The sequence below is a fragment of the Ictalurus punctatus genome, chromosome 6, assembly GCF_001660625.3.
Source record: "Ictalurus punctatus breed USDA103 chromosome 6, Coco_2.0, whole genome shotgun sequence".
In the NCBI taxonomy this organism is placed as follows: Eukaryota; Metazoa; Chordata; class Actinopteri; order Siluriformes; family Ictaluridae; genus Ictalurus; species Ictalurus punctatus.
The window spans coordinates 12,380,301-12,403,684 of NC_030421.2; the positions used below are offsets into that span (position 1 = coordinate 12,380,301).

The window sequence follows — 23,384 nt, forward strand, 5'->3', positions numbered from 1 at the left end:
ACTCCCAGCTTTGAACTGTGAAAAGGTATTAGCAAGAATTTCCACTACGTTACACTTGCTCATAATACATTTACTCTCTGTGTAATTGTAACATTGTGACCATTAATCTGCTATCGATTTTACACTTATCACATTCCTGCAGCATCACACTGTTGAGAACATGGTATATTGCTGCAGAAATTACAGCAACTTTTACCAGCATATGATCTGCCACCGGGGCCATATAGTATTTCATAAGATAAGGTTTCCTCACATAGGGTTATCGCTGGGTGATTATCTGATATGTGCTGGAGTGTCAAAACACGCTAGCCTGAGGTCCTTGGATGATGTCTGAGGAGAGGAAATGTCAGGACGGACCATTATATCTCACGTAATGATGAATTAACCGCGCTTCCGATGTCTGTCAGCTGAGCACCCAGCTGTGGTACAAATGCCTGTGTTCAACTGAGAGTGAAAACAGCTACTAAATGCTTTGCTAAACTCCTCTCACACCAACTGTGCTTTCTCTCATAGGTGAGGACCTGACGTTTATTATTTTGCATGAAGAGGGTCACAAAAAATCCATTTCAAGAGAATATAAGGATAGGCCATGAGTGCATATGAAAACAGAATGGGTTATTGAAGTATAGCAAACTATGAAGGTATTTTTGTTTTTACTGTCTTTTATTGACCTATATAGCAATTGGACTTTTAGTTTTGTTGCGTGAAACTGTTTTAACATCAAACATATACTCTGTATGTCTTTTCTAGAATTACTCTAGAAGATACTGTTTATGTCTATAAGCCTGGTGGCACTCATTACAGTTTCAAAGAAAAAAAGTGTTGGTGTTAGGGCAGCATAGTGGTGTAGTGGGTAGCATTGTCACCTTAGACATACAGGGTTCTTTGTTTGATCCTGAACTCTGGAGTTTCTCATGTTCTCCACATGTATGGGTTCTTTAGTTTCTTCTCATGGTCCATCCAGATGCACATATATAAGCATAAAGGACTCATGCTGGAAGTATTTTTATATGGCATTAGACAGGGCTGAATTACTTAGATTAATAAAATCTAATATGTGTATACTAGACAGGTTTGCGGTGGATTCAGAGCCAATCCCGGGAACACTGGGCATGAGGTGGGAGGGACGCCAATCTATCACAGGGCACACACATTCACACACTCGTTCACACTTAGGGGCAATTTACCTTAGCTAGTTCACTTACTAGGAGGTTGGGAAACCAGAGAACCCATAAGATCCCCATGCAAACATGAGAAAAATGTGAAACTCTTCACAGACCCAAGCTCAGGATTGAAGTAGCCTAAACTCAGGAACAAATCAAGGACCTTGGGGATGTGTGATGGGAACGCTACCCACTGTAGTGCCCTGCTGCATTAAGACACCCTTAAAATTAAATTAATAACAGTATACTGGTGTGAATGGTTGTATGAATGAGAGTATGTCCGTGTGTATGCGGCCCTGCAAACCATTTTGTACCTCACATCTTATTAACTAACCAATATGTTTTAAATATGCCTTTAGAACCTGCTTAGGAATCACATTTGGATGATCCACCCACCCACCACCAAAAAATAATTACAGCTGGCTTGGGAAACATTATGAAATAGCAGTCATCTGATAATGTCATTGTGCCATCCGACATGGACACACACAACACTCGCAACACTGGCGAGCCAAACCTCATTCAGTGCAAGCAGAGTAGAACCTTGCGGCATGGTGAGAGACGGTGGCTGGTACTCCTAGTATATGAAGCCATAGCTAATGACCATAATGGAAATAGATGATAGGTTTTAGGAGGAGAAAGAGCAGCCTCATTTTCTAATAAAGCTCTAACCATCCACACAAATATTCAGGCCCAGTTAATCAACACAGTTTAATTAGGTGCATTTTTCATTGCCACGTCACACTCTGCTGCTTTAAAACTCCAGAAAGATGAGAGTTCTCCCACTGCTGTACTTCTATAGAAAAAACTGACACCGATATGCTGAATTTGTAGAGGAAAAGATTGATTGAAAAGGCGGTTTAATGGATTTCCTTTGAAAGAAAAATCCTTTAGCCTGTGCTAGAGAGAAAATTGTGATGAACCATTTATTTACTACACTTGCTATGAGAAGAGCCACTTGTGAAATTATGTAATGGTCCTGTGTAAATCTGTCAGTTACTGGCGAGAGGTAGACTGTCTTAGAGGGGATGCCTATATACAATCAAGGTTTTACGAGCCTTTATTCACCCTCTCCTCAGATGTTTTTACTATCACTATTCTCTATCAACCTGGGAAGAAGAAGCCACTGTATTTTTTCATAGCTTGCAGAAGTGATTCTATCAGAAAATTGGTGCTTCAGGGAGCTTGTGTCAAGGCCACGGCAAGTTTGTCAGGCTAAGACAGGTGGGGCATGGCAATGTTTTATACCGAATGTGTTTTGTTAAGACCATCTCACAAATTGTTTCATTGTGTTACATCAGTCATAGCTCTCCTATCTACCAAATCTCCAAGCTTAAGTTATAGTCATCAAGCTATTAGCTAATGTTATGCACTTGCAGCCAGTATTTTATATCAGTTTCATAACCCCAGTTTAAAATAAAGGAACTGGCAAATAACCAGGCTGCTTTAATCGTTGTTGCAGAAATAATTCCTTGTTTCTGACTGTAAATTAGCTCAGATGTTTATGTATAGTGAGTTACTGCACCAATTTTAGCGCGAAGGACCAACCTTGGAAGGAGTTTATTTTTTTATATGGAGTTAGACAGAGCTGAAAGTAAATAAGGGTTTGAAGTTACTAAGATCAATAAAATTGTTAAAGACACATCATTCATTCATCTTTAGCAACTGATTTATTTTGGTCAGTGTCTCACTGGTTCTGAAGCTCAATGGATCTATTTATTTCCGCTGGCATCAGCTAACAGGCCTTTAGATCCATGGTCTCTTAACTTTCAATTCAGAGATGCTTGGTGAACATAAAGACATTTAAGAGACATTCACGGACAGTGATAGCTTTTGTCTCTTGAAGATATAGAACAGACATCATACCTAATATTGACCAAAAGAGCCAGATCAAAGTGGACCTGGACCAAATAAATATTGACTAATGGACTCTTGATGGACCAATTTAAGTAAAGCCCAATATTGGACATCTGTGGATGTCTCAGTCAACTCTCAATGGAATAAACACATTTTCCAAGCTTCAGCTAAATCTAGAGAAAACATCAAAATTCACAGTCAGTGACACCTTTTAATGTGTCTCTTAAAGACGTAGAACAGTTAACTTAATCTAGACCAAAAGAATTGGTCCAGGTGCACCAGAAACAAACAAATATGGACTGATCACAGTTTCTCTTCATGGACTAATTTATGTCAGGCCCAATAATGGATATCCATGGACATCGTTGGTCTGTCAGGTGTGACCCAGTTTTCTGAGCTTCAAATAAATGTAGAACAAATATTGAAATGAAAGATGAGAGCACCGAATTTATGAAAATCTTGCTATTGCTTTGGTTTTCATCATACGACATACAATAGCAATGACTCATAAAGATTCCACAGAAAGCCTCCCAGTCTGATGATGTATCAACTAGGGCAGATAGTAGGAAGAGCTCAAAAAGGCACAACTGCACAGATGTAGTCAAAGATGTCAGCAGTGACTTTTACTCTAAATTCTCAGCTGGAGAGGAGGAAGGAGTCAAAATGGAGAGCTAGCTGAGAGGTGGAACAGAAGAATAGAGAGGGGGAAGGGGCAAAAAATAACAACTCTCATAACCTTGCCTTATTTCTCTTAGTGAAAAAAAAAATAGGTGGTTGAGAGACGAGGCAGAGGCAGTATGAAGGCAGTAACTAATAGAGGGCCTTCGTTAGGTTCTGGGGGAGTGAGATTGAAAGAGTGGTGCTTAGATAAGGACAAAAAGGGAGAGAAAGGGAGAGATATCACTAGTTTAGGCTAGAAAGAGGCTACACCTTGTAAGGCACTCATGGTATTCTGGCTCTATCCTTCATAAACATGTGCAGCCACTCCTCAAACTGCACTCGTTCATTACGAATTATCTCAGCTATTTGGCAGCACAGCACTTGTTCACTGATTTAACTCCCACTTTATCTTTTTTCCCCCGTCTGCTCTTCTCACTGACCTTATTGGGAGAAAGATTTCTGTTCTTGGGTGCTTAGAGCTCAAGACAGCTGCAGTGTTTCATTATTTATTATTTAAATGTTCAATGAATGGCCTTTTCTAGTTGCTCTTTTGCTATAAATGTTGTAAGTCAATGTCCCAGCTCTCCAATATGATATAAAACTAAAATTCTGTAGAATATGATGTAGGAGATTTGTAGGAGTTATAAAACTACAACTCTGTAGTTACATCATACTGTAATTTTTCCATGGGTGTCCAAGATTTAATGGAAGATACTTAAACAATAATTTGACTTCATTCACATACATTAAAAAGGTGTCACGACAAATTAGCTGTGATGCCCTTTAATATTCCAGTCTTAACCTTGGTGCTCCACTCGATGCTGCTGACCCGCCGATGAACTGCTGCAGTTTACCCTTGTGTAATTATATGTCTACCATTCTAAATGAGAGTCATTGCTTTTAGCAATAACAAAATAACCTATGCAGACAAGAAGGTTTCAGTCACTGTGATGTGCACCGAAATGCATAATCAGAGCACCATAACTGATTATGAGCCTCATTTCCTATAGATGCTGCTTGTAGCCTCGTCAAGTTCGTCCTGTAATCACAGGGACTTGGACATTTAATATTTCAGAGCGATAGAAGTGCAAGTAATGGATTAGGAAATCACTAGGAAAAGTGAAATTGCAAATGACCCGCAGGTCGCTTGGCCATAGATACAGTTTTCCAATGACCTAGAAATCAGATTACCATGCAGGGAAGGAGGGAAAATCAAATTGAGGAATAGAGCCTGAGGGAATACCATGTACCTGTGATGATAAAGATTCTTACTTGAAGTACACCTAAGGGAATTTAAGGCCAAGTACACAAAAAAGAAGCTCTTAAATTCATTCTGAAAATTCACCTCTGCAAAGTCTGCTGATGAAAGCAAATGGGTTTTTATTTGGTCTTGCACAAGTTTGTTAAATAATCATTAGCCATCTTTGGTCCTACACCATGAATTAAAATAACATCTCAAACTTTCAAGGTTACTTGAGTTTGCTGTCACCTCCTTGCCTTTTCCTTCCCTCTACCCTGCCACTCTAAAAGCTTTACTTTGATTAAGCACTTGCAGAAAGCTTCTCTACCTTTAATTACCTCTACCTCAATCATCTTGTTCCAAAGTATTATATGTGAAATCACGTCCTGCCTAATTAAATAATCATCCCTCACTCTGACAACAAAAGGAGGGCCATCATTAATCATCTCATACCAAAAGGAGAAATGTGAGAATAACTGGAGGGCAAGTATGACCTTTCAAGAAAAAGGTCCTTGAGTATTTATATGTCATCTTAGGTTAGCTGTTATTTTCATCCAATTGTCACTTTTCCAGTTTTGGACACTGGATACATCATATAATTAATAGTAAATAAAGATAAGTGTTAGAATGTATTTTCCTACTAGAGCTATAATTGTAAATGTAATTGTCATCAGCTCTATTTAGCTTCTCACACATCTGTTTGGTTTTGTAACAACACTTTTTAAAGGTGCAATACAGCAAACTAAGATACACACCAAAAAAACAAAACAAAACAAAAAAACAGGAAATCTGCAAATAGAAAAGAGACAGTGCTATCAAAAGAGACAATGCTGTGTGCCGACATCTTTCTGAGGCTGTTTGGGTTCAGGAGCCCATCATGACCATGTTTAGTTCAAGTGCAGTGGGACCATGGGGCTGTTCAGAAGGTTTTGGGGTGTTTCATTTGCTCTCTGCAGACAACACGGGCATACACACATCTTTCCTCGCAGTCTTGCACAATCTCATGAGATTAGCACTCAGTTGGAAAGGCTCTTGCAAACACATCTTTCCCCTTAGCCCCTCTCCTCTCTGTGCCTTTTGCAGTTGATTTCTTCAGACAATGCTCTCTCTCTCTCTCTCTCTCTCTCTCTCTCTCTCTCTCTCTCTCTCTCTCTCCACTGCCTGAGGTCACGTGGTTTGGAATTTGAAGCTGAAGTGAAAACTGTGCTGCTATCTCACCCAGCCATATGTCCTGTGTCTAGCCTCGACAGAGTTCTCGCTACTCTGTTTTTTTCCCCTCTTAGTCCCTCAGGTTCAGACTGAAGGATCTGGAGGAACTGCATGAACAGGGCCGTTAAAACTGGTTTCTGTCGGAAGACTGCTTGAGCAGGCATAAGATCTCGTGATGAGGTCAGGTGACTTTAGCTCAGTGTGTCATGTGCTGTCTATGTATGAATGTTATTAATGGTGCAGGGCAGAGTGTGAACCTGATCATCTTTATGGAATAGCATGTACTAACATTACATTGCCTCACAGCATATTACATTTCTTATATTGTGTAATAGGAATTTCTCCTAGGTTTAATTATAGCTCCAGACTTTACATCTGGTGCTTTTGGGTAAGTCACAGTTCGTTGGCGAGAAGACAGTTTTCCAAAGAAATCGAGTTTATTGACTCTGCCCTCGCCTTCATTAATCATTGTGCATCTTTGATAAATACACTGGCTGCTGTTGCCCAATGACAATCCCTTGATATACTTCCAGTTTTTTTTTTTTTTTAAAGCTCAGATCAAAATAAATGTCTGTCCAAACAACAAACTAATAATTTGCAGTGTTCTCAGATATCTATCACAGAGACTCCAGGGTACATTTGACTCTATCTCACCTATGATATGCTTAGATCTTATTTAAAATTAGGTTTTAATAATATATTTATATAGTTCTTGTGCCCGCAGCTCAAAGTGTGCCATCATTCAAAATCACCTAATTATATCATATTTTTTAAACAAGGGCTCAATGCTATTTAACAGTTGAATTCTCCATTCTGATTGGTCAGAAGATGTTTATTAATTTTCTATAAAAGCAGCACTAACAGTAATTCCAGCTGCAAGGCAAATCACAGGTTATTGTTTCTATAGTCACATCTAACACAGGGATTTGTTTGGCGGATGCTCTACAGACAGTAAACAAATTAAAAAAAAAATGTGTGTACTGGTAATCCTGAAATTTTCTATAAGGAGACATTTATTTATTAAATATTTTTGGAGGGGGTATTCAGTGCCAATGCTTTGTAACAGTCAGAGGTAAAGTTGTCTTACAGGTCTTTGGAAAGTCTTCAGGCTTTGAGGCTTCTCGGTAACACTGCTTTGCAGACAAATTGTAACTTTAACTGGATAAAATTATTTTTCTTTAATCAATAAAAAATATTGAATATAAATGAAACACTTTGGGACATTGGGCTGTGATGGCATTATTAGAAAAGAATGAACTTTGGAGTCGTAACAGAAACTCCACTTCACATTAGGCAACATAACACCACTGTGAAGTTGATTATTTTCCCATAACAGCACCTGACTTTGATATTTCCACTTGATTAATAATTACCCAAAGCTACTCTGTCCAAATTATTACTCTACAGTGCCCTCCACTAATATTGGCAGCCTTTGCAAATATGAGCATAGAAGGTCTTGGAAATTTGTCTTTATTGTTTAATATTTTGAAATTTTGTTTAAAAAAATCACAAAAATACTCAAACTATTGCAAACAAAACACAGGTTTATCAAAAAAATATCTTTGTTAAATATAGGTGTGCAACAATTATTGGCACACTTATGAATTCATATGAGAAAATTAAAAATTGGCACCCCTATGAATTCATATGAAGATCAATGAAAATATATATTTTCATTGATATTTTACATTATTAGTACACCTGGGTGACAGGAAATTATTCAACCATGCCTTCCTGTTTCACAGGGGTATAAATATGAGGTAACAAATAGGCCAAATTCCCTTAGTCCAAGCCCAAGGAATATAGCTGTGATGTGCGGCAAAAGGTTGTTGAGCTTCACAAAATGGGAAGTGGCTATAAGAAAATAGCACAAGCATTGAAAATGCCCACCATCAGGGCAATAATTAAGAAGTTCCAGTCAACTGGAAATGTTATGAATCAACCTGGAATTGGACGTGTGTCTATATTGTTTCAATACACTGTGAAGAGGATGGTTCGACTGGCCAAACATCTCCAAGGATCATAGCTGGAGAATTGCAGAAGTTAGTTGCGTCTTGGGGTCTGAAAGTCTCCAAAACTACAAGTTGAAGTCACCTACATCACCACAAGTTGTTTGGAAGAGTTTGAAGAAAAAAGTCTCTACTCTCATCCAAATCCCTTGCCATATATTCTCCCAGATCAGATCCCTTGCCATATATTCTCCAACCTCATCAGGCATTATAGGAGAAGACAATGTATTGACTAAAAGGGTGCCAGTAATTGCTGCATACCTATACTTAACAAAGGTTATATATATATATATATATATATATATATATATATATATATATATATATATATATATATACCTATACTTAACAAAGGTTTTATATATATATATATATATATATATATATATATATATATATATATATATATATATATATATATATATATATATATATATATATATATATATATGTTACGCCACGGCCAGCAGAGTACGGCACTGAGGTACAGCCGCTGACTGGTCACGTGACTCTCTTGTTTTTCGTTCACTTCCCGCTTGGACACTGAGTTAAGTTTGAGCATGTCTCTGATTTGCCACAGGTGCCCATGTTTTGAGTTAATTAGGTTTGTTAGTTAAACCCCCCGTGTGACTGCGCACATCGCGCAGTATTAGAGTTGGTTTACGTTCGTCAAGTCAAGGAAGTGTAACGGTATGTGCTAATGTGTAGCATGCTAGCGGTCGTAGCTAAATGCCCTGAGTTTGTATAGTCAGTAGAGACCGCGCTCTCTGTTTATTTGTTTCTTGTTTAAGTAATAAAGACTGTGACCTGCACCTGCATCCGCCTCCAGTCTCGTTCTGTAACATACATATATATATATATATATATATCTCTATCTATATATCTATCATGTGTTGTGTTTGCAACTGTCTGATATCCATGAGAGTAGAGAATTTTTGTGAATTTTTTTTTAACAAAAGATCAAAAGGTTAAACAATAAAGACAATTTTTCACAGTCTTCTTTGCTCATATTTACCAAGGGTGCCGATATTAGTGGAGGGCATATAGTATTTATATGATTTTTCCACAGTGATATTCCATACTTTGATTACTTTTAATGTTATTTGCCTTGTCCTACAGTTTATTTATATATATATATATATATATATATATATATATATATATATATATATATATATATTATGAAATAAACTACACAAGCTTACACATTTCTTCTGAAATTTGTGCTAAACCAAGCACAGGTAGCCTATTGTTATCAGTCTCTTGCCTGCAGAGTTTGAGAAGAATTCTGTCATGAAAGAGCCACAGGACGTCTTTCTAATTGGTTTAAATATACACACGTGGTGAAAAGTGGGTTTGCCTGCTCACTACAACGAACGCAGCATCCTCGCAGAATTAACCAATTAGCTTTTTGGGTGGGCTAAGAGATGAAACGTGATCGATTTGATGTAGAAACACAATTAGCCAACTGTACAACCACAGTACAACCACTTCATTATCTACACCATCGTGCTGACACCGTTAAAATGAATCACCCCCGGACTGTTTGGTCTATGAAGCATGCAGCAACAGGCAAACAATATGCCTTATTAGCCATGCTATAACATTATCATGGGATGTGAAAGAGAGATTATAAATAATCAATCAAAATCATGAATATTTAAAAAAAATAAATAACTTTAAAAACTGCAAAGCATGCTCGTAAGCTTTTCCCTCTAAACATACACACACTCACCCACCCACCCACCCCCACACACACACACACACACACAAAGCTTGGTGGTCTTTTCTTAGAGTGGATATACATCTCTGGCACATCCTCTTTGCACAAGCTTATGCATGTGAACATGTCATATTGTTTTCACTCTGGATTTTGTGCAAAGACAGGCAAATGACAGCGTCACACAGCACCTGCATGCACAAACAGCAGGTAGGCACTTACATAAGAGCTGTTTCATGTTATGTATTTATTAGACGACTTGGATATGAGCTTATTAACAAGCCAAGATAAATCAGCACAATTTGCCCTGCTGGGCTACGCTTAGGCAAGCAGCGTGAAACACACACACTCCACATCTCCAACCCTTAAGGTTCCATCTTCGTTTCATCCTTCTCCAAGAAACGGGAAAAAAACACAGTTCTGCTTCTCACATTGTTTTTTTTTTTTTTTTTGTTATTTTTTTCCCATGCAAGCTCCCTGACTCCTCCGTTTCTTTACATTGATTTTCCTGTCCATGCTATCTTTCCACTTCTTTTCCCCTCAACTCACCTTCCACCTCCTGCCTCTGTCTATCTCTGTTGTTATTTATTTTGGTGAACATGGTAGCTCACCAATTTGATAAAATAGAACAAAAACAATAAAACAAACAAAAAAAAATACAAAACAAGAAGCGTTATGGACCACGATAAAAATGATACATAGAGTAATACCAACAATTTCAATTTATTTTATTATCTATATTATTTTTCAATTAATAGTGAAGTTTAGATCCAGTCATAAGCAATGCCTGTCCTAGTAATCCCACTTTACTGTACTGATATGAAATAATGTTTTTATCTGTTTTAAATGTCTTAATTTCCTCAATTAGCACAACAAAGAATTGTGACGGTCTAAATAATTTGGTGCCATTGTCTATTAAATTACTACACTTCTGTATCCATTAACCATAATTTCCTGTCTTTAAATAAAAGCTTAAGGGGTCCTGTCTCATTTCTTACAATCCATTCATGTACACGTATCAAGTCACTCCACTCGAACACAGACAGCAAAATACTAACTACATGCAACTGACTGGATGATTTTATCCATAAGACCAAACCACTCAGTTGTGGCTACTAAATATAAATGATGCATCATTGCACACAGAATATCATTTCATTAACAGAATCAATGAAATGACTAAACATAATAATTAAATACCAAGTCATACAGAAGAGGAAATAATAAAACAAGAAGCCATGAGTGGGTATGCGTCACAGTGATTTTATCATGGGTAAGGGCATTGTTAAGCATGACGTGAAGCGATATTTTCAAGCGTGTTTGATATTGGTTAATAAATCTTGTATTATGAATACCTTTATGGCAAGCAACAAGAACAATGATGAGAAACAGCCAATGAGAGTGTTAAAGGAAATCCCTGAATCCAGGTGATCATCTATCTATCCGTCCATCTAGAAATTATTTGGCATGTCAAACCCAAGTGGTCATTAAGAACTGTAAAAATAAGAACAAACATGATTCCTGGTGGCATACAATATAAAAATGGCTATGTTTATTTATCTATGCCCCTAGTTCTCTTTGCAGAACAGACAGTCCTCATTGCCAACATTCTCTCAATCAATCCTTCCTCCACATTTTACTTGTCTTTCCTAGTTCCCATAAATAAGTGCAGGAAGATGATACATTATAGACAGCTCTTGCATTTATTTCTGTGAGAAAGCAGGATTTGGCGATCAGGCATGCTTCACCTAGGATCAGGAGAAAGATTGTTCAGTGTGTGAGCCTCTTCACGAATGCTTGTGTAGTGCACATACCACTATGTCCACAAAACTTCAGTTCGCAAGTGATAAAAGTCATGTCATATGAGAAGCACAGGATTTCTGAGATTTTTGAATATAAACACTATCCTAGAGTTTTTACATATATGTATGAATTGCAACACAAGTGCAGATGTGTCACAGATTCCCTCTCAGTGCAACATGTGCTGTTTTCATGTTGTTTTTGCTTTGGGTTCACATCATGTGCTTTTGTTTCTGTGCTCTCTCTCTGCACCTGTCCTGATACTGATGTGTTACCTGACTGTTTTCACCTGTTCTGTGTTTTGCCTTGATTAGTTTGTCTATTAATCCCCTGCTGTGTCATAGTAGTCTTGCAAAGTATTATTATGCATTTATATCATATCATTAAGTTGAAGCCTTGACTTCTTAACACCTTAGTTTCTATTTCATGCGTTTTTCATCCCCACCTGTTTTCCATGTCTTACAAATGCATGTCATTCTAGTTTGACGTTGTCTGTGCTGTGACACATGTCTGTGCTACAGACTTTGACAACAGTTCATATTCATAGATTGGCATTAATAAAACACACTTTAAAAAAAAAAAAGCATTACGTTACGTTATGCATCTTTTTATTTATATTGGAAAAAGTTCCTGCTTTTACTGCAGTGCATTTATTACATTTAAATATTCTCCAGTCTAGTAATGAAATGAAGCACCTCACAAATGTAAATTATGTTACTTTCTTTAGAGGATTTGATCATAAAGCAGGTGACTTGATTAAAAGAACTGCATGAATGCAATTGGAGCTCATATTTGCTTTGGTCAAATCGTATATGGAGATCCGCAAGGATCGTCCTTGGCTCTTTTCTTTTTAATTGTACTACAGGGTGTTCCAAAAGGCTCCATACAATACTCCATACAAAATTAACACCTTATATATATATATATATATATATATATATATATATATATATATATATATATATATATATATATTTTTTTTTTTAAGAACGCCTTTGACAAAAGAAGAACATATTGAGATCATTATCATGGCTGGACCAGGAAACTGTTGCAAGGTTGCAATGGAGTTTAACAGGAAAAATGGCAAGCACACATGACACTGTTTCAAATTTATTAACAAATTTAAAAAGATTGGAAGCCCACTGTCGAAGGGACGACTGACGTGGTGCTGGTGTACATAGTCCCCTATGTATGGAGACTTTTGTGACACCCTGCTTTTTAGATCAGTGATTAATAATTCAGTTGTCAAAACTTCACATACTAATACCTTTTATTTATAGGGATTGATGAAGGGTTGCATATTTAAAATGCATGTTGATGAGCCAAACTTTTTTTTTTTGCATGTCACACAGGCCTCCAGTCTCAAGAGATGACACATTTTACATTCCTGGTCCACTTGTAGGTTTTTCCCTCATTAGGGCTTCTAAATTTATTCCACTGTTTGGGGCATATCTTTGCAATATGTTTCTGATCATTATAGCCTTAATAAGCCTTACTCCATTTTATATTTTTTTCTCCTTTTGATCATACTTTGCCCTAGATATTATGCTTTTATTTTGATTTTGATTGCACGCTGTCTTGTATTATGTATTATGCCTCCTGCACGTTAAATTTGCTTTAGTCTAGTAGAAAAGAAATTGTCCAGGAAACCTTCATGTGGCAATTGACTATGGTAATGTAATGTATATGACTAATTATTTGTCTTTTAAAAAGCCCTGGAGTCTGTCACACTGCACTTAAATTAATTATAGGACACTATTTTCACATTCATCATTTTGAACTGTAAAATGAAATTGGGTTAGGCATGTTTGGCTAAAGAAGGAGGGAGTACTTGTTATTATTTATTTACAAGACTGTACCCTCATATATTACTGTTATTGCTAATATAATTTATGCTACACAATATATTTGCTATAGATTTTCATTGTTTTGCTCATTTTGAAGCAAATGCATGATGCATTTGAAGCTACTGGGCTATGGCACCACTAAAGAAAATTTATTAAAATTTAGGATTATAAATACAGTTTTTAAGCAATGCAGTCAACCAGCCTCAAAATAACAGTGCCCTATGTGATTGCTTTACCAACTGTTTTCATGATCTGCACCCAGTTTCCCATCTAAAAACCTCGCTCCTGCGGCGGCATGCCAGTTGGAGGCCATGCAGCACGTGTGTTTTTCCCACTTCTACCCAATCAACCCTTGAAATGTCACAGCAGGAAGTCATCAATTAGCACTAAGATCAACTCTTTCACATCCTCTTCAGGGACCAAGGCAGCCAGCGGTGGTGCAACTTTTACGCTTATTTAAATATCACTATGCAAACAAGCAGCAGGTGACCACCTCAAGCTCCTCTGGAAATTGGTGTCAGCTACTAGTTTCTCAACACAGGACTGTGTCTGCAACCCTGAAACCACATTCATGGCTTCTCAGGTTTATAGCACAGTGTGAGGTAAGTAATACTGCACACTAACAATTTTTGTTTTTTTCATAACACCTCTTGGAGGAATATCACAGCTTTGATGACCAGAAAGAGCATATAAGTCTGGGAAGTGCCTGTGTTTCCTATGTTTTGGGATTCTCAAACAAGGTGCTTTGGTGGCTGGAGAAGTTGTTTTGTCTACTTCTCTGTAGCAAAAATGGGACTTAAAAATGTATAAGGCCAAAAAAGCAACAGACATGCCCACTGGATTAGACAGATTTATAAATAAAATGCATCTCCCTGGCTTTTTACTATGCAGCTTTCGAATGTCACTCACTTTAGTGTCTCTAGACTCTGACTTGTCACTGTGTATCCATGTGCTGAGTTCCTGTTTGGAGTTACCCAGGGCTTGAGGGAATAACATGGGAGTTTGAAGGGGAAACAAAGGAAGATAACTGAAACAGAATGTCTAGGAAATGTAAATGTAGCTTCAGTGATGTTACTTTCTTGAATCCTTTACTGTGGGCAGTCTTGGGTCAACCTCAGCCAAAAGCATCAGCAGATCATTCTGAATGTTTCATTAAAATATCTCAAGCATATTCCGTTTAAAGCCGGCTTCACACTGTACGATTGTGCAGTCATAAGGGAATGGCAGTAGTATAACACACAATGTGACACGCACACTGTGACGACAAAGCTTATAAATTTGTATTATTTTTTTAAATGAAAATCTCAGTGTGTGTGCTGTTACAACACTAATCTAAAAGCCACCTGTAGGAAGAAAAAGCGCACAGAATTTACATGAAACTCAAGTGCACCGAACATGCTAATGGACAGAAAAAAAAAAAAAAAAACTTATTACCTTGGGAACATTTCACAATCGCATCACGCTAATTGATAATATAAGCAGAACCTAGCAATTTAATCACTGGTTATCTGACATCCAACAGTCTGTTACTGAATTCAACCATGGTTGTATTGGGATCATCTGATACAATGTGACAAGTAGTAATCTTAAAAGACCACTGAAATTGCAATGGAAAACAGGCTGAAAGCAATGGTTTCTGTCCTGGAGAGAAACTTCATTGGGGTTTTTCTTTTGTTTTGTTTTGTTATTATTATTTTTTTTTAAATCAACCATGTCTGAATTAATTAATCAAGTAATGACCAGGCTCTCGTAAATATGTTAGTCTGTTCACTGTTGTTCATAGCAGGAAAAGCACAAAATTATAGTGTTCTTCAACTAAAACCAGCCTACAGGGAAATACTACTCAGATGGCCAGTTTTCTTTTTTCTTTTTCTTCTGTTTATTTATTTATTTTTACTTTTATATGATGTTGCACACTTTATTAATTCAATAAGGGATGCAATTCATCCTGTATTTTTGTACACATTGTTTCATACATACAGCACAAAGTCTTCACAGTGACAGGAATGACATAATAGTGAACAAAATCAAACCAGTTCCACAAGAAATAGCAGAAACACTCTAAGTCAGTGGTATTGGGCAGAAAATGACAGGCACTCTCTGTGTGAGATTGCACATCAACGTCATATCCTGCAACGCATGGTTGCCTGTGAAACGCAAGAGACTGTAAAAGTACAGGTCTGAATTTGAGACAGGATACCAGTAGGTCAGTTTACAAATATTATATTGTGTAAACCAGTAAGCAAGGTTGCTAATATTATAGTATGCTATATAACTAAGCCTAGCTTGATCTTGCTTATAATATTCCATCTGTTCTCAGATTATAGAGAGATGTATTTTATAATTCTGAAATATAGTAGTTTACATTCTATAAATTTGACAAGTTAGAAACTCTTAATACATAACCCTATGAGTTTATCCTATATATGATAATTCACAAAGATCTCGTATTTCAAAGTTGTTCTTTTTAATAAGGTGTACACTGTCAAATCACCATTCTTCTGTGATTAGAGATGTTGTTGAAATAATTCCATTGTAAATCTATAAAATTAGGAAAATAGTTTGAAAGCATAATCCCCCCCATTTATTAGGGGATGTTTAGGGTTTTTCATATCAAGGGAGGAAAGCCTAGCCACAGGTATAACTGCATTCTCAGCAGGTATAAGTGCCTCAACAACTCACCAAGCTCGCTTGAAGGCTTTTCATGTTTCCTGCAGTTCTCACTCTGAGCCACACTCCACTTCCTTTCTCCTGCCTAATCAGAAGGAATCTCGCTATACAGGTCTTATGTGGCAGCGAAACCTGTGGTTATGCAGTATCACTCAGTGTTCATGGACAATTTTCTGCATTCAGTGGAATATTTTTTTGATTGACACACAGTATTGATGAATATTAATTGTTTCCTTTTCTGGCAGACCTGAAAAAAGTGGAACACTGGATAGCTGAATCAACCTTATATCGATAATGGGGCTGAATGCTGTGCAGTTCCTTTATACTTCTTAAAAGTAATTCAGGTTAGGCATTTCAGAAATGTACACTGGTATATTAGCTGACCGTGAAATGCAGTCAGGTCTTTCAAATGTCACACATTCAAAAGAGAGAGAGAAAGCGGGAGAGTGAGTGAGAGAGAGAGAGAGAGAGAGAGAGCGAGAGAGAGAGAGAGAGAGAGAGACACACACACGTCACACAGCACAGCATTCATAGTCACAGTGTGCAGGCCCCGACTGTATTAAATCCACAAAACTCCATACTCACCCATATTTTCGACCAATTCAGTTGCATTAGATGCCATTCTCATTGAGTCGAGCCTCAGAAGCATGCGAGGAAATGTCTGTGAGAAAGACTGAAGGGGACAGCTGAGAAAGAGAGAGGGAGTGGGTGATTAGAGATGATATGGTGCCCGTTGAGGGAGAATGTAGCGGGAGGAGGGAGGGATTGCTTCACTGGGATCTCAAATCACAATGGAGACAGAGGGAGGAAATGGCTGAAGACCTGTGTTAGACTTTTTCTGTTCCAAGAGTAACAAGCGTTAATCGTCATTGGTGAACCTTGCATCTGTTATTTTGCAATGCCATAAAAAGTGTTACTCTTGTATGTATACTCAGAGTTTTTTCTCTCTCTCTACAATCTAACTTTGAAATGTATCTAGCTTAGCCAACCATGGATGACTGAATGTTTATATTTAGCTTATCGCATTTTCCAAATTTGCTCTTGCCCACCATCTGCTTAGCTATGAAAAGATTCCGAATTTGAAGCCACTTGCAATTAACAACCCTCTTTATCCCTAATTTTATTAACTCATAACTCAATTTCCACTCAAAGTTAGGGAAATTAAAAACACACCTTTCGTAAGGCACTCTTTGCAAAATAACTTCCACCCATGGGGATGCCACAAATGCGATAATTAGTTTGTTATTCTGTTTTTGTGTCATTTTTTTTGTGTTGTGAATTTCCACATGGAACTCATAATGTAGAACTAATTACTCCAAGAGAGGTATATTTCACAGAAAATTCAATAAATGAAATTCTTCATTAGAGTCAAAATGGAGTTAGTCTGCTCACCCTGGCCTTTGTTTTGGTCAACCTTGCAGACTGCTCTGATGGTTAATAAATACTAGAAGAAGAGAAAATGGAATATAGAGACTGACACAGTGGCTTATCACACTCCCTCCACCCTTGTTATTTGCTTTCCGTCAAAAGGCTTCAAGGTTGTCTGACCTGTTACTTGTTTGACTTGTACACCATCAGAGCGTTCACTGCTGTACAAAACAAATGTCAATATCTAGACATTTTCTAGTGAACTGTGAAATTGCCAGGTGAGTAATTGCACCAAAGAATGCTTCAAGTTATTTCTGCACTCTTATTATTATTATTATTATTTTGTTGTTGTTTTAATATCCAATATGATAAGTCTATCCGATAGAAATAAATTTTTATTTGCTTAGTAGCTAATTACTTCTGACTGAAAACTGGGTCTTTAAAGAAATAGACTAAATAAGTTAATGATAGAATATCTTTAATGTGTTCACACTTTTTATATTATAAAGTTATGTAGATAAATGAGAGTGGTTCACCAAGATATAACCCTCCCCCAATCAGACACACACACACCATCAGTTCCTTCCTACTATGCCACAGGATGTAAGATGTATCCCCTCCATAATTTTTCCTGTTTGTTGTGGCGGAGCTGAAATTGAATCAGTGAATCAGTGATAGAACGAATTTAAAACACTCTCTCCTGCACGCCAGAAATATGTTGTGTGTAGGTGGTAAACTGCTTTCTGGTGACTGTTTGTTTGACTAGTGACTACATATATTTCCCCAATTTAAAAGCTTTGAAGCCAACATGTGAAGTAATGCCTGTTCCAAGAGACTGGTTAAGATGACTGATTTCAATGTTATTGTCATACACAACAATGGAAAACCAATCCATTTTGAGATCCTGAAAGTTATAGGTGCTGCCCTACAATGGTGTTGTCCATTGAGCAGCAGTAACAGAATCATTTTGGGATGATTGATTTCCCTCAGCTACAGGTGGTAAGTTCTGAGTCATCATCTTACTGCAGTGTAAAGTGCCATTCACTGTTTTTCAACCATATTGGTTGGATCTGAGGAGTTGAAACATGTTGTTGATCCATCCCTCTTCTGCCATTGAAGACAAGTGAGTCAGTTCACTGGCAGCCGTAAAAGTCATGATACTAACATGCAGTCGGATGCTTTGTATCATGAGCAGCTCTATTTCTTCTCCATAAGTTACTAATTTTGTTACTCTGTCACAGGATGATCTTCAGCTCTTCTATATCCTTAGACCTATCTGTTGTCTACTTATTGATGTAGTTTTCTCTTTAAGAAATTGCATACTTCAGATTTCTGATTTGAATTGTGCCTTCTAGTTTCCTTTCCTTGCTTTTTCCCCCATCCTTGATTTTTAGCTCCTCCCTCTGAGGAAGTGAGGAAAGATTGCAAGTAGGGGAATTTCAGGAGAAGGTGAGGGCAATCAAGGACAAAAATATTTACCAATATGAGACATCCTTGCTCACTGAAGCATCACTTTAAAGCTACTCTAGTGAATTCACTTATTGATGACATGTTTATATTGGATGCAACTATTGAGAAAAGCGAATAGGTTTATTAACATTATTGCACATGGTACAATACATGACACATTTAAATCAAGATGTTTTAGACTACACAATATTCTACTCATTACACAACTTAAAAGGCTGATAAAGCATGGCATATTTTAATTGACTTTCATTCAAGAATTTCATTTGTACCCACTGTTTCTATAATAAAAATAATACATTTTGTATTTGTGGTATAATTTTTTGTGAGAGATGGAGTGTTTATACACCACATTACAATAAAAAGACTTCAGTGTAGGAAGCACCTGTGTATCATTGATCTAGAAGCCTCCTGTCTCCTCATTCCTTGATTCCTTCAAGTGCATTTTAGGAATTGGTTCATCTTTAAAGATTGCTGACTAGGATCAAGAAGTTAAGGAGGCATCATTTAGCACACCATTGCCATGTACCATAGTAGTCTTCTATTAATTTTTTTTACTCAGAATTGCTTACTTCTTTTAGAAATATATCCATTTTGATATACAAAAAGTACCAAAAGTATGGGAACAGCAAGGCCAATTCTATTGTTTTCACTATACATTTGGGTTTGAGATCAAAAGATGAATATGCGATGATAGAACATAAATTCATCTTTCATTTCCTGATATTTAAAAAAGGGCACCTTTGGTGTTAGACCACCCAATTTTTAAATATGAAAAAGGATAGGAAAAGATAGTAAATTAAAAGTAAATAATACTTAATAACACAAAGTTAATAACACTTATAATAACACAATAATATTTGGTTGAATATCCCATGCTTGCAAACTGTTGACCCACTGACATCACCAAACTGTTGAATTTTGGTTTTGTGTTGCTTTTCCAGTCTCCTCTTCATGAGGTAAAATGTTGCTCAAGTGGGTTATGAAGTCACTGATGAAGTCATCTCATAGTCATCTTTTGATCTCAAATGTATTTCATGTGTAGTAAAAACAATAGAATTTGCTGTTGCCTTGCTGTTCCAATACTTTCAGAGTGGACTGTATTTTTGTTGTTTTCCCAGATACATTACTTGAGAGAAGACTGCAATAGGTGTGAAATATTACATGTAGGAATAACTCTAGACCTTTTGTTAGCTCTCTCTCTCTCTCTCTCTCTCTCTCTCTCTCTCTCTCTCTCTCTCTCTCTCTTTTAAAATAAATGTGTCAATCCTGAAAGTCCATTAAAAGCATTTGATAAATACATTAATATACGATGTTATGCGTCAAAAAGTTTCTCTTAATGCTTTTCATCTACTGAAAAACAAGTCCGTCGTGTTGTGTGTCGTTAGGTCAGTTCAACTCACTGAAAAAACAAACAAACACCTAAGAATTTCAGCAATGAAACAGGAAATATGTCTGCAATGTGCAGCTGTGTAGATAATACAGTGGACATTTTTTTATGCCAATTGGCGTGTCAGCCAGGGTGGATAGTCTATTAAAACCTCTTTCCAGCCCTGAACACCCTTCATTCAATTTATTGTTTTAGGAAATATTACTAAAAACAAAACAAAACAAACAAACAAACAAACAAACAAAAACAATAAGATTTCGATATGGGTAGATTAAAGGTGTACATTACTGGCTTTAAATAAAACTCTTACATTACTGCTATTAAACTTATTTCTAATCAAACAGCTTTAACTGCATGCTCTGCCTGCCTGAAGACATTTCAACACACAAATAATGTGGATGTCCATCCTCGTTATAAAGCAATAAAGCACTACTTGGCTTCCATGGCAGAACACAAGTGTTAGCAGTTATGTGCTAAAGAGGCATTTTTTTTTGCATCCAGTTCTCCTAATGTACCACTTCACTGGCACACTTTTTGCAAACCCTCAGGCACAAACTGAAAGTTTGTGGACTTTCAGTTCCTCTACAAATTTCCATTTTATTTTCACGGTTGAAAAACAAAAAAGCTCAAGGCGTGTGTGTTTTAAAATTAAATCTCCAGAGAAAACACATTGACAGATGTCAACAGTTCACAGTAAAATTACACAATTGCCTTTTGACATGAATGACTCAAGTTATAATTAGAAGGACTAACATGCTTTTTGTACCATTATAGCTTGAAAGCAAGTACTTTTTGCTAAAACAGCAAATAAAAATGTCCAACTTACCAACTTTCTCTGAATTGCCTTGCAACAAGTTGTCTGACTGTGTGCTCCTCCTCCTGCACAGGAAATACTTCCTTAGACAACTGAGAACACTGGGAAGGGACTTTTCAAGGCTCTGCGAGGAAAAAGAAACAACTGCTTGCTCAGGTCCTGATACTCTGTGCCCTTCTTCTACCGGTGTGTAGCTAGGTCTAATGAGCTGCATGTGAACTTTCGTGTTTTTTTTTTCTCTGTTTCCTCCTCCACCCCTGAATTATTCCCTTATGAACCATCTGTGCTGCTTTCGACCCTCCCCCTGGCCGTGTAAATAACCCACAGCTGTTGTCAATACAGGGTCTGGGAAAGTGGTGCAGGGTGGAGAGGAACAGGAAGAGAGAAATATGGAGAGAAACAGACTCTAGCTGCTTGAAGAATAACATAATTTGCTTATATATTGGATTGGAATAGTTGTATTAAGATCTAGTTAGTATGATGACGTGTGCTTTGGGAGCATTCTGCTATTTACAGATACTGATTAAAAGTTTGTACAGTAATGTCTGACACCACAAGCCTGCTTATTTAAACTTATAATAGTCACACTCCTCTAACAAGATTACAATCATGGTAAAACGTCACATAGTGAATTCCTTCTCCAGAACTGTGGACTGTTTATTATGATTATACTGAATAATACTATATAATTGCTACAGTTACACATATATGATACACAATATTCAACTTTTTTTGTATTTGTTAAAAATTATTTCTTACTGTGTATAGCATCCAGTAAGGAAGTTGCAAATCTAGTTTTGTTGTACTTGTGCAATGACATAAAAAAAATATTCTGTTTTCCAACATTAGAATGCCTTATGTAACTATATTGCAACTCAATGTATATATTTCTAAGCATTAAACATAAATAACTGCTTTTGAGGGGCTTTAAAAGCATGCGTCTTTTACTAACAACTGTTTTAAAACAACTTCATAACAGTTAATAACAACTCCACATAAGTAAATATACATTTGAAAAGTTGACTAAAAGTGAAAATGCTGCATTATCTAATTTCCCTTTTTTGGAGTTCCCTCCAAAAATATCCGAACAGGAATCCCATTCTATTTTTTTCACTATTCATTGAAGACATTTTGGTTTGATATCAAAAGATGAATATGAGACAATAGATCAGAATTTCACTTTTCATTTCCTCATATTTACATCTACAGTAGATGTGCTAAGCAACTTAAAACATGGCACCTCTTGTTTGAACCCACCCATTTTTTAAGTGATCAAAAGATATTGGAACACATGACTGATAGGTGTTCCATGTTGCCCAGGCATGCCCTGTGAAACTGACTGTTTAAAGAATTAATAGGTCTGAATATCTACTCTTGGTTTGAACCCTGGGTTTCACCTGTAAAGACTGCATTTGTTGTTAAAAAGGATAGACCAATATGAAGAACAGAGAGCTGTCTATGGGAGAGTAGCAAGCCATTTTGAGTTTGAGAAAAGAGGGAAACTCAATGCAATGTATGCTGTGTAGTCAATACAACTATTTGGAATGTCCTGAAAAAGAAAGAAACCACCGGTCTACTAACAATCAGATATGGAACAGGTTGTCCAAAGAAAACAACGGCAGTTGATGACAGACACATTGTGAGAGCTGTGAAGAAAACCCCCCAAAAAACATTCAATGACATCACCAACAACCTCCACAGGGCAGGGGGGAAGGTATCACAATCCACCGTTCGAAGAAGATTCATAGGCCATACCACAAGTTGTCAACCCCTCTTCAGCAGTAAGAATCGGAAAGCCAGATTGGAATTCACAAAGAAATACAGAAATGAACCACAAAAGTTCTGGAACCAAGATTAACCTCTACAAAAGTGATGGAAAGGCCAAAGTGTGGAGAAAGGATCTGCTCATGATCCAAAACATACAAGCTCATCGGTCAAGCATGGTGGAGGTAGTGTCATGGCTTGGTCTTGCATGGCTGCTTCTGGAACAGACTCACTAATCTTTATTGATGATGTAACTCATGATGTTAGGAGCAGAATGAATTCAGAACTCCACATAAACAATTTGTTTTCTAAGTTACAGACAAATGCATCCAATCTAACTTGGAAGAACTTCATCATGCCGCAAGACAATGACCTAAAACACACTGCCAACTCAACAGAGGACTTC

At 37.0% G+C, this 23,384-nt stretch overlaps 1 protein-coding gene across 4 annotated transcripts in view; it reads right to left on the reverse strand.

Annotated features, from left to right (window-relative positions):
* gypc (glycophorin C (Gerbich blood group)) overlaps nucleotides 1-21,510 on the reverse strand; it is a 37,354-nt gene extending 15,844 nt beyond the window's left edge. For 2 of the 4 annotated variants that reach the window (XR_006982705.1, XM_017470362.3), the window contains exons 1-2: nucleotides 21,227-21,366; nucleotides 16,761-16,861 (exon numbers count right to left, since the gene is read on the reverse strand). Coding sequence is in view for 2 of the 4 variants with exons in the window: in XM_017470362.3 (XP_017325851.1) it covers nucleotides 16,761-16,824 (64 nt within the window). In the remaining 2 variants the exon portion in view is untranslated. Of the gene's footprint in view, nucleotides 1-16,187; nucleotides 16,308-16,760; nucleotides 16,862-21,226 lie in introns of all 4 variants that reach the window. The other 2 variants (XR_006982704.2, XM_017470360.3) reach the window with 2 other exon arrangements.
* Nucleotides 21,511-23,384: the final 1,874 nt, after the last annotated feature.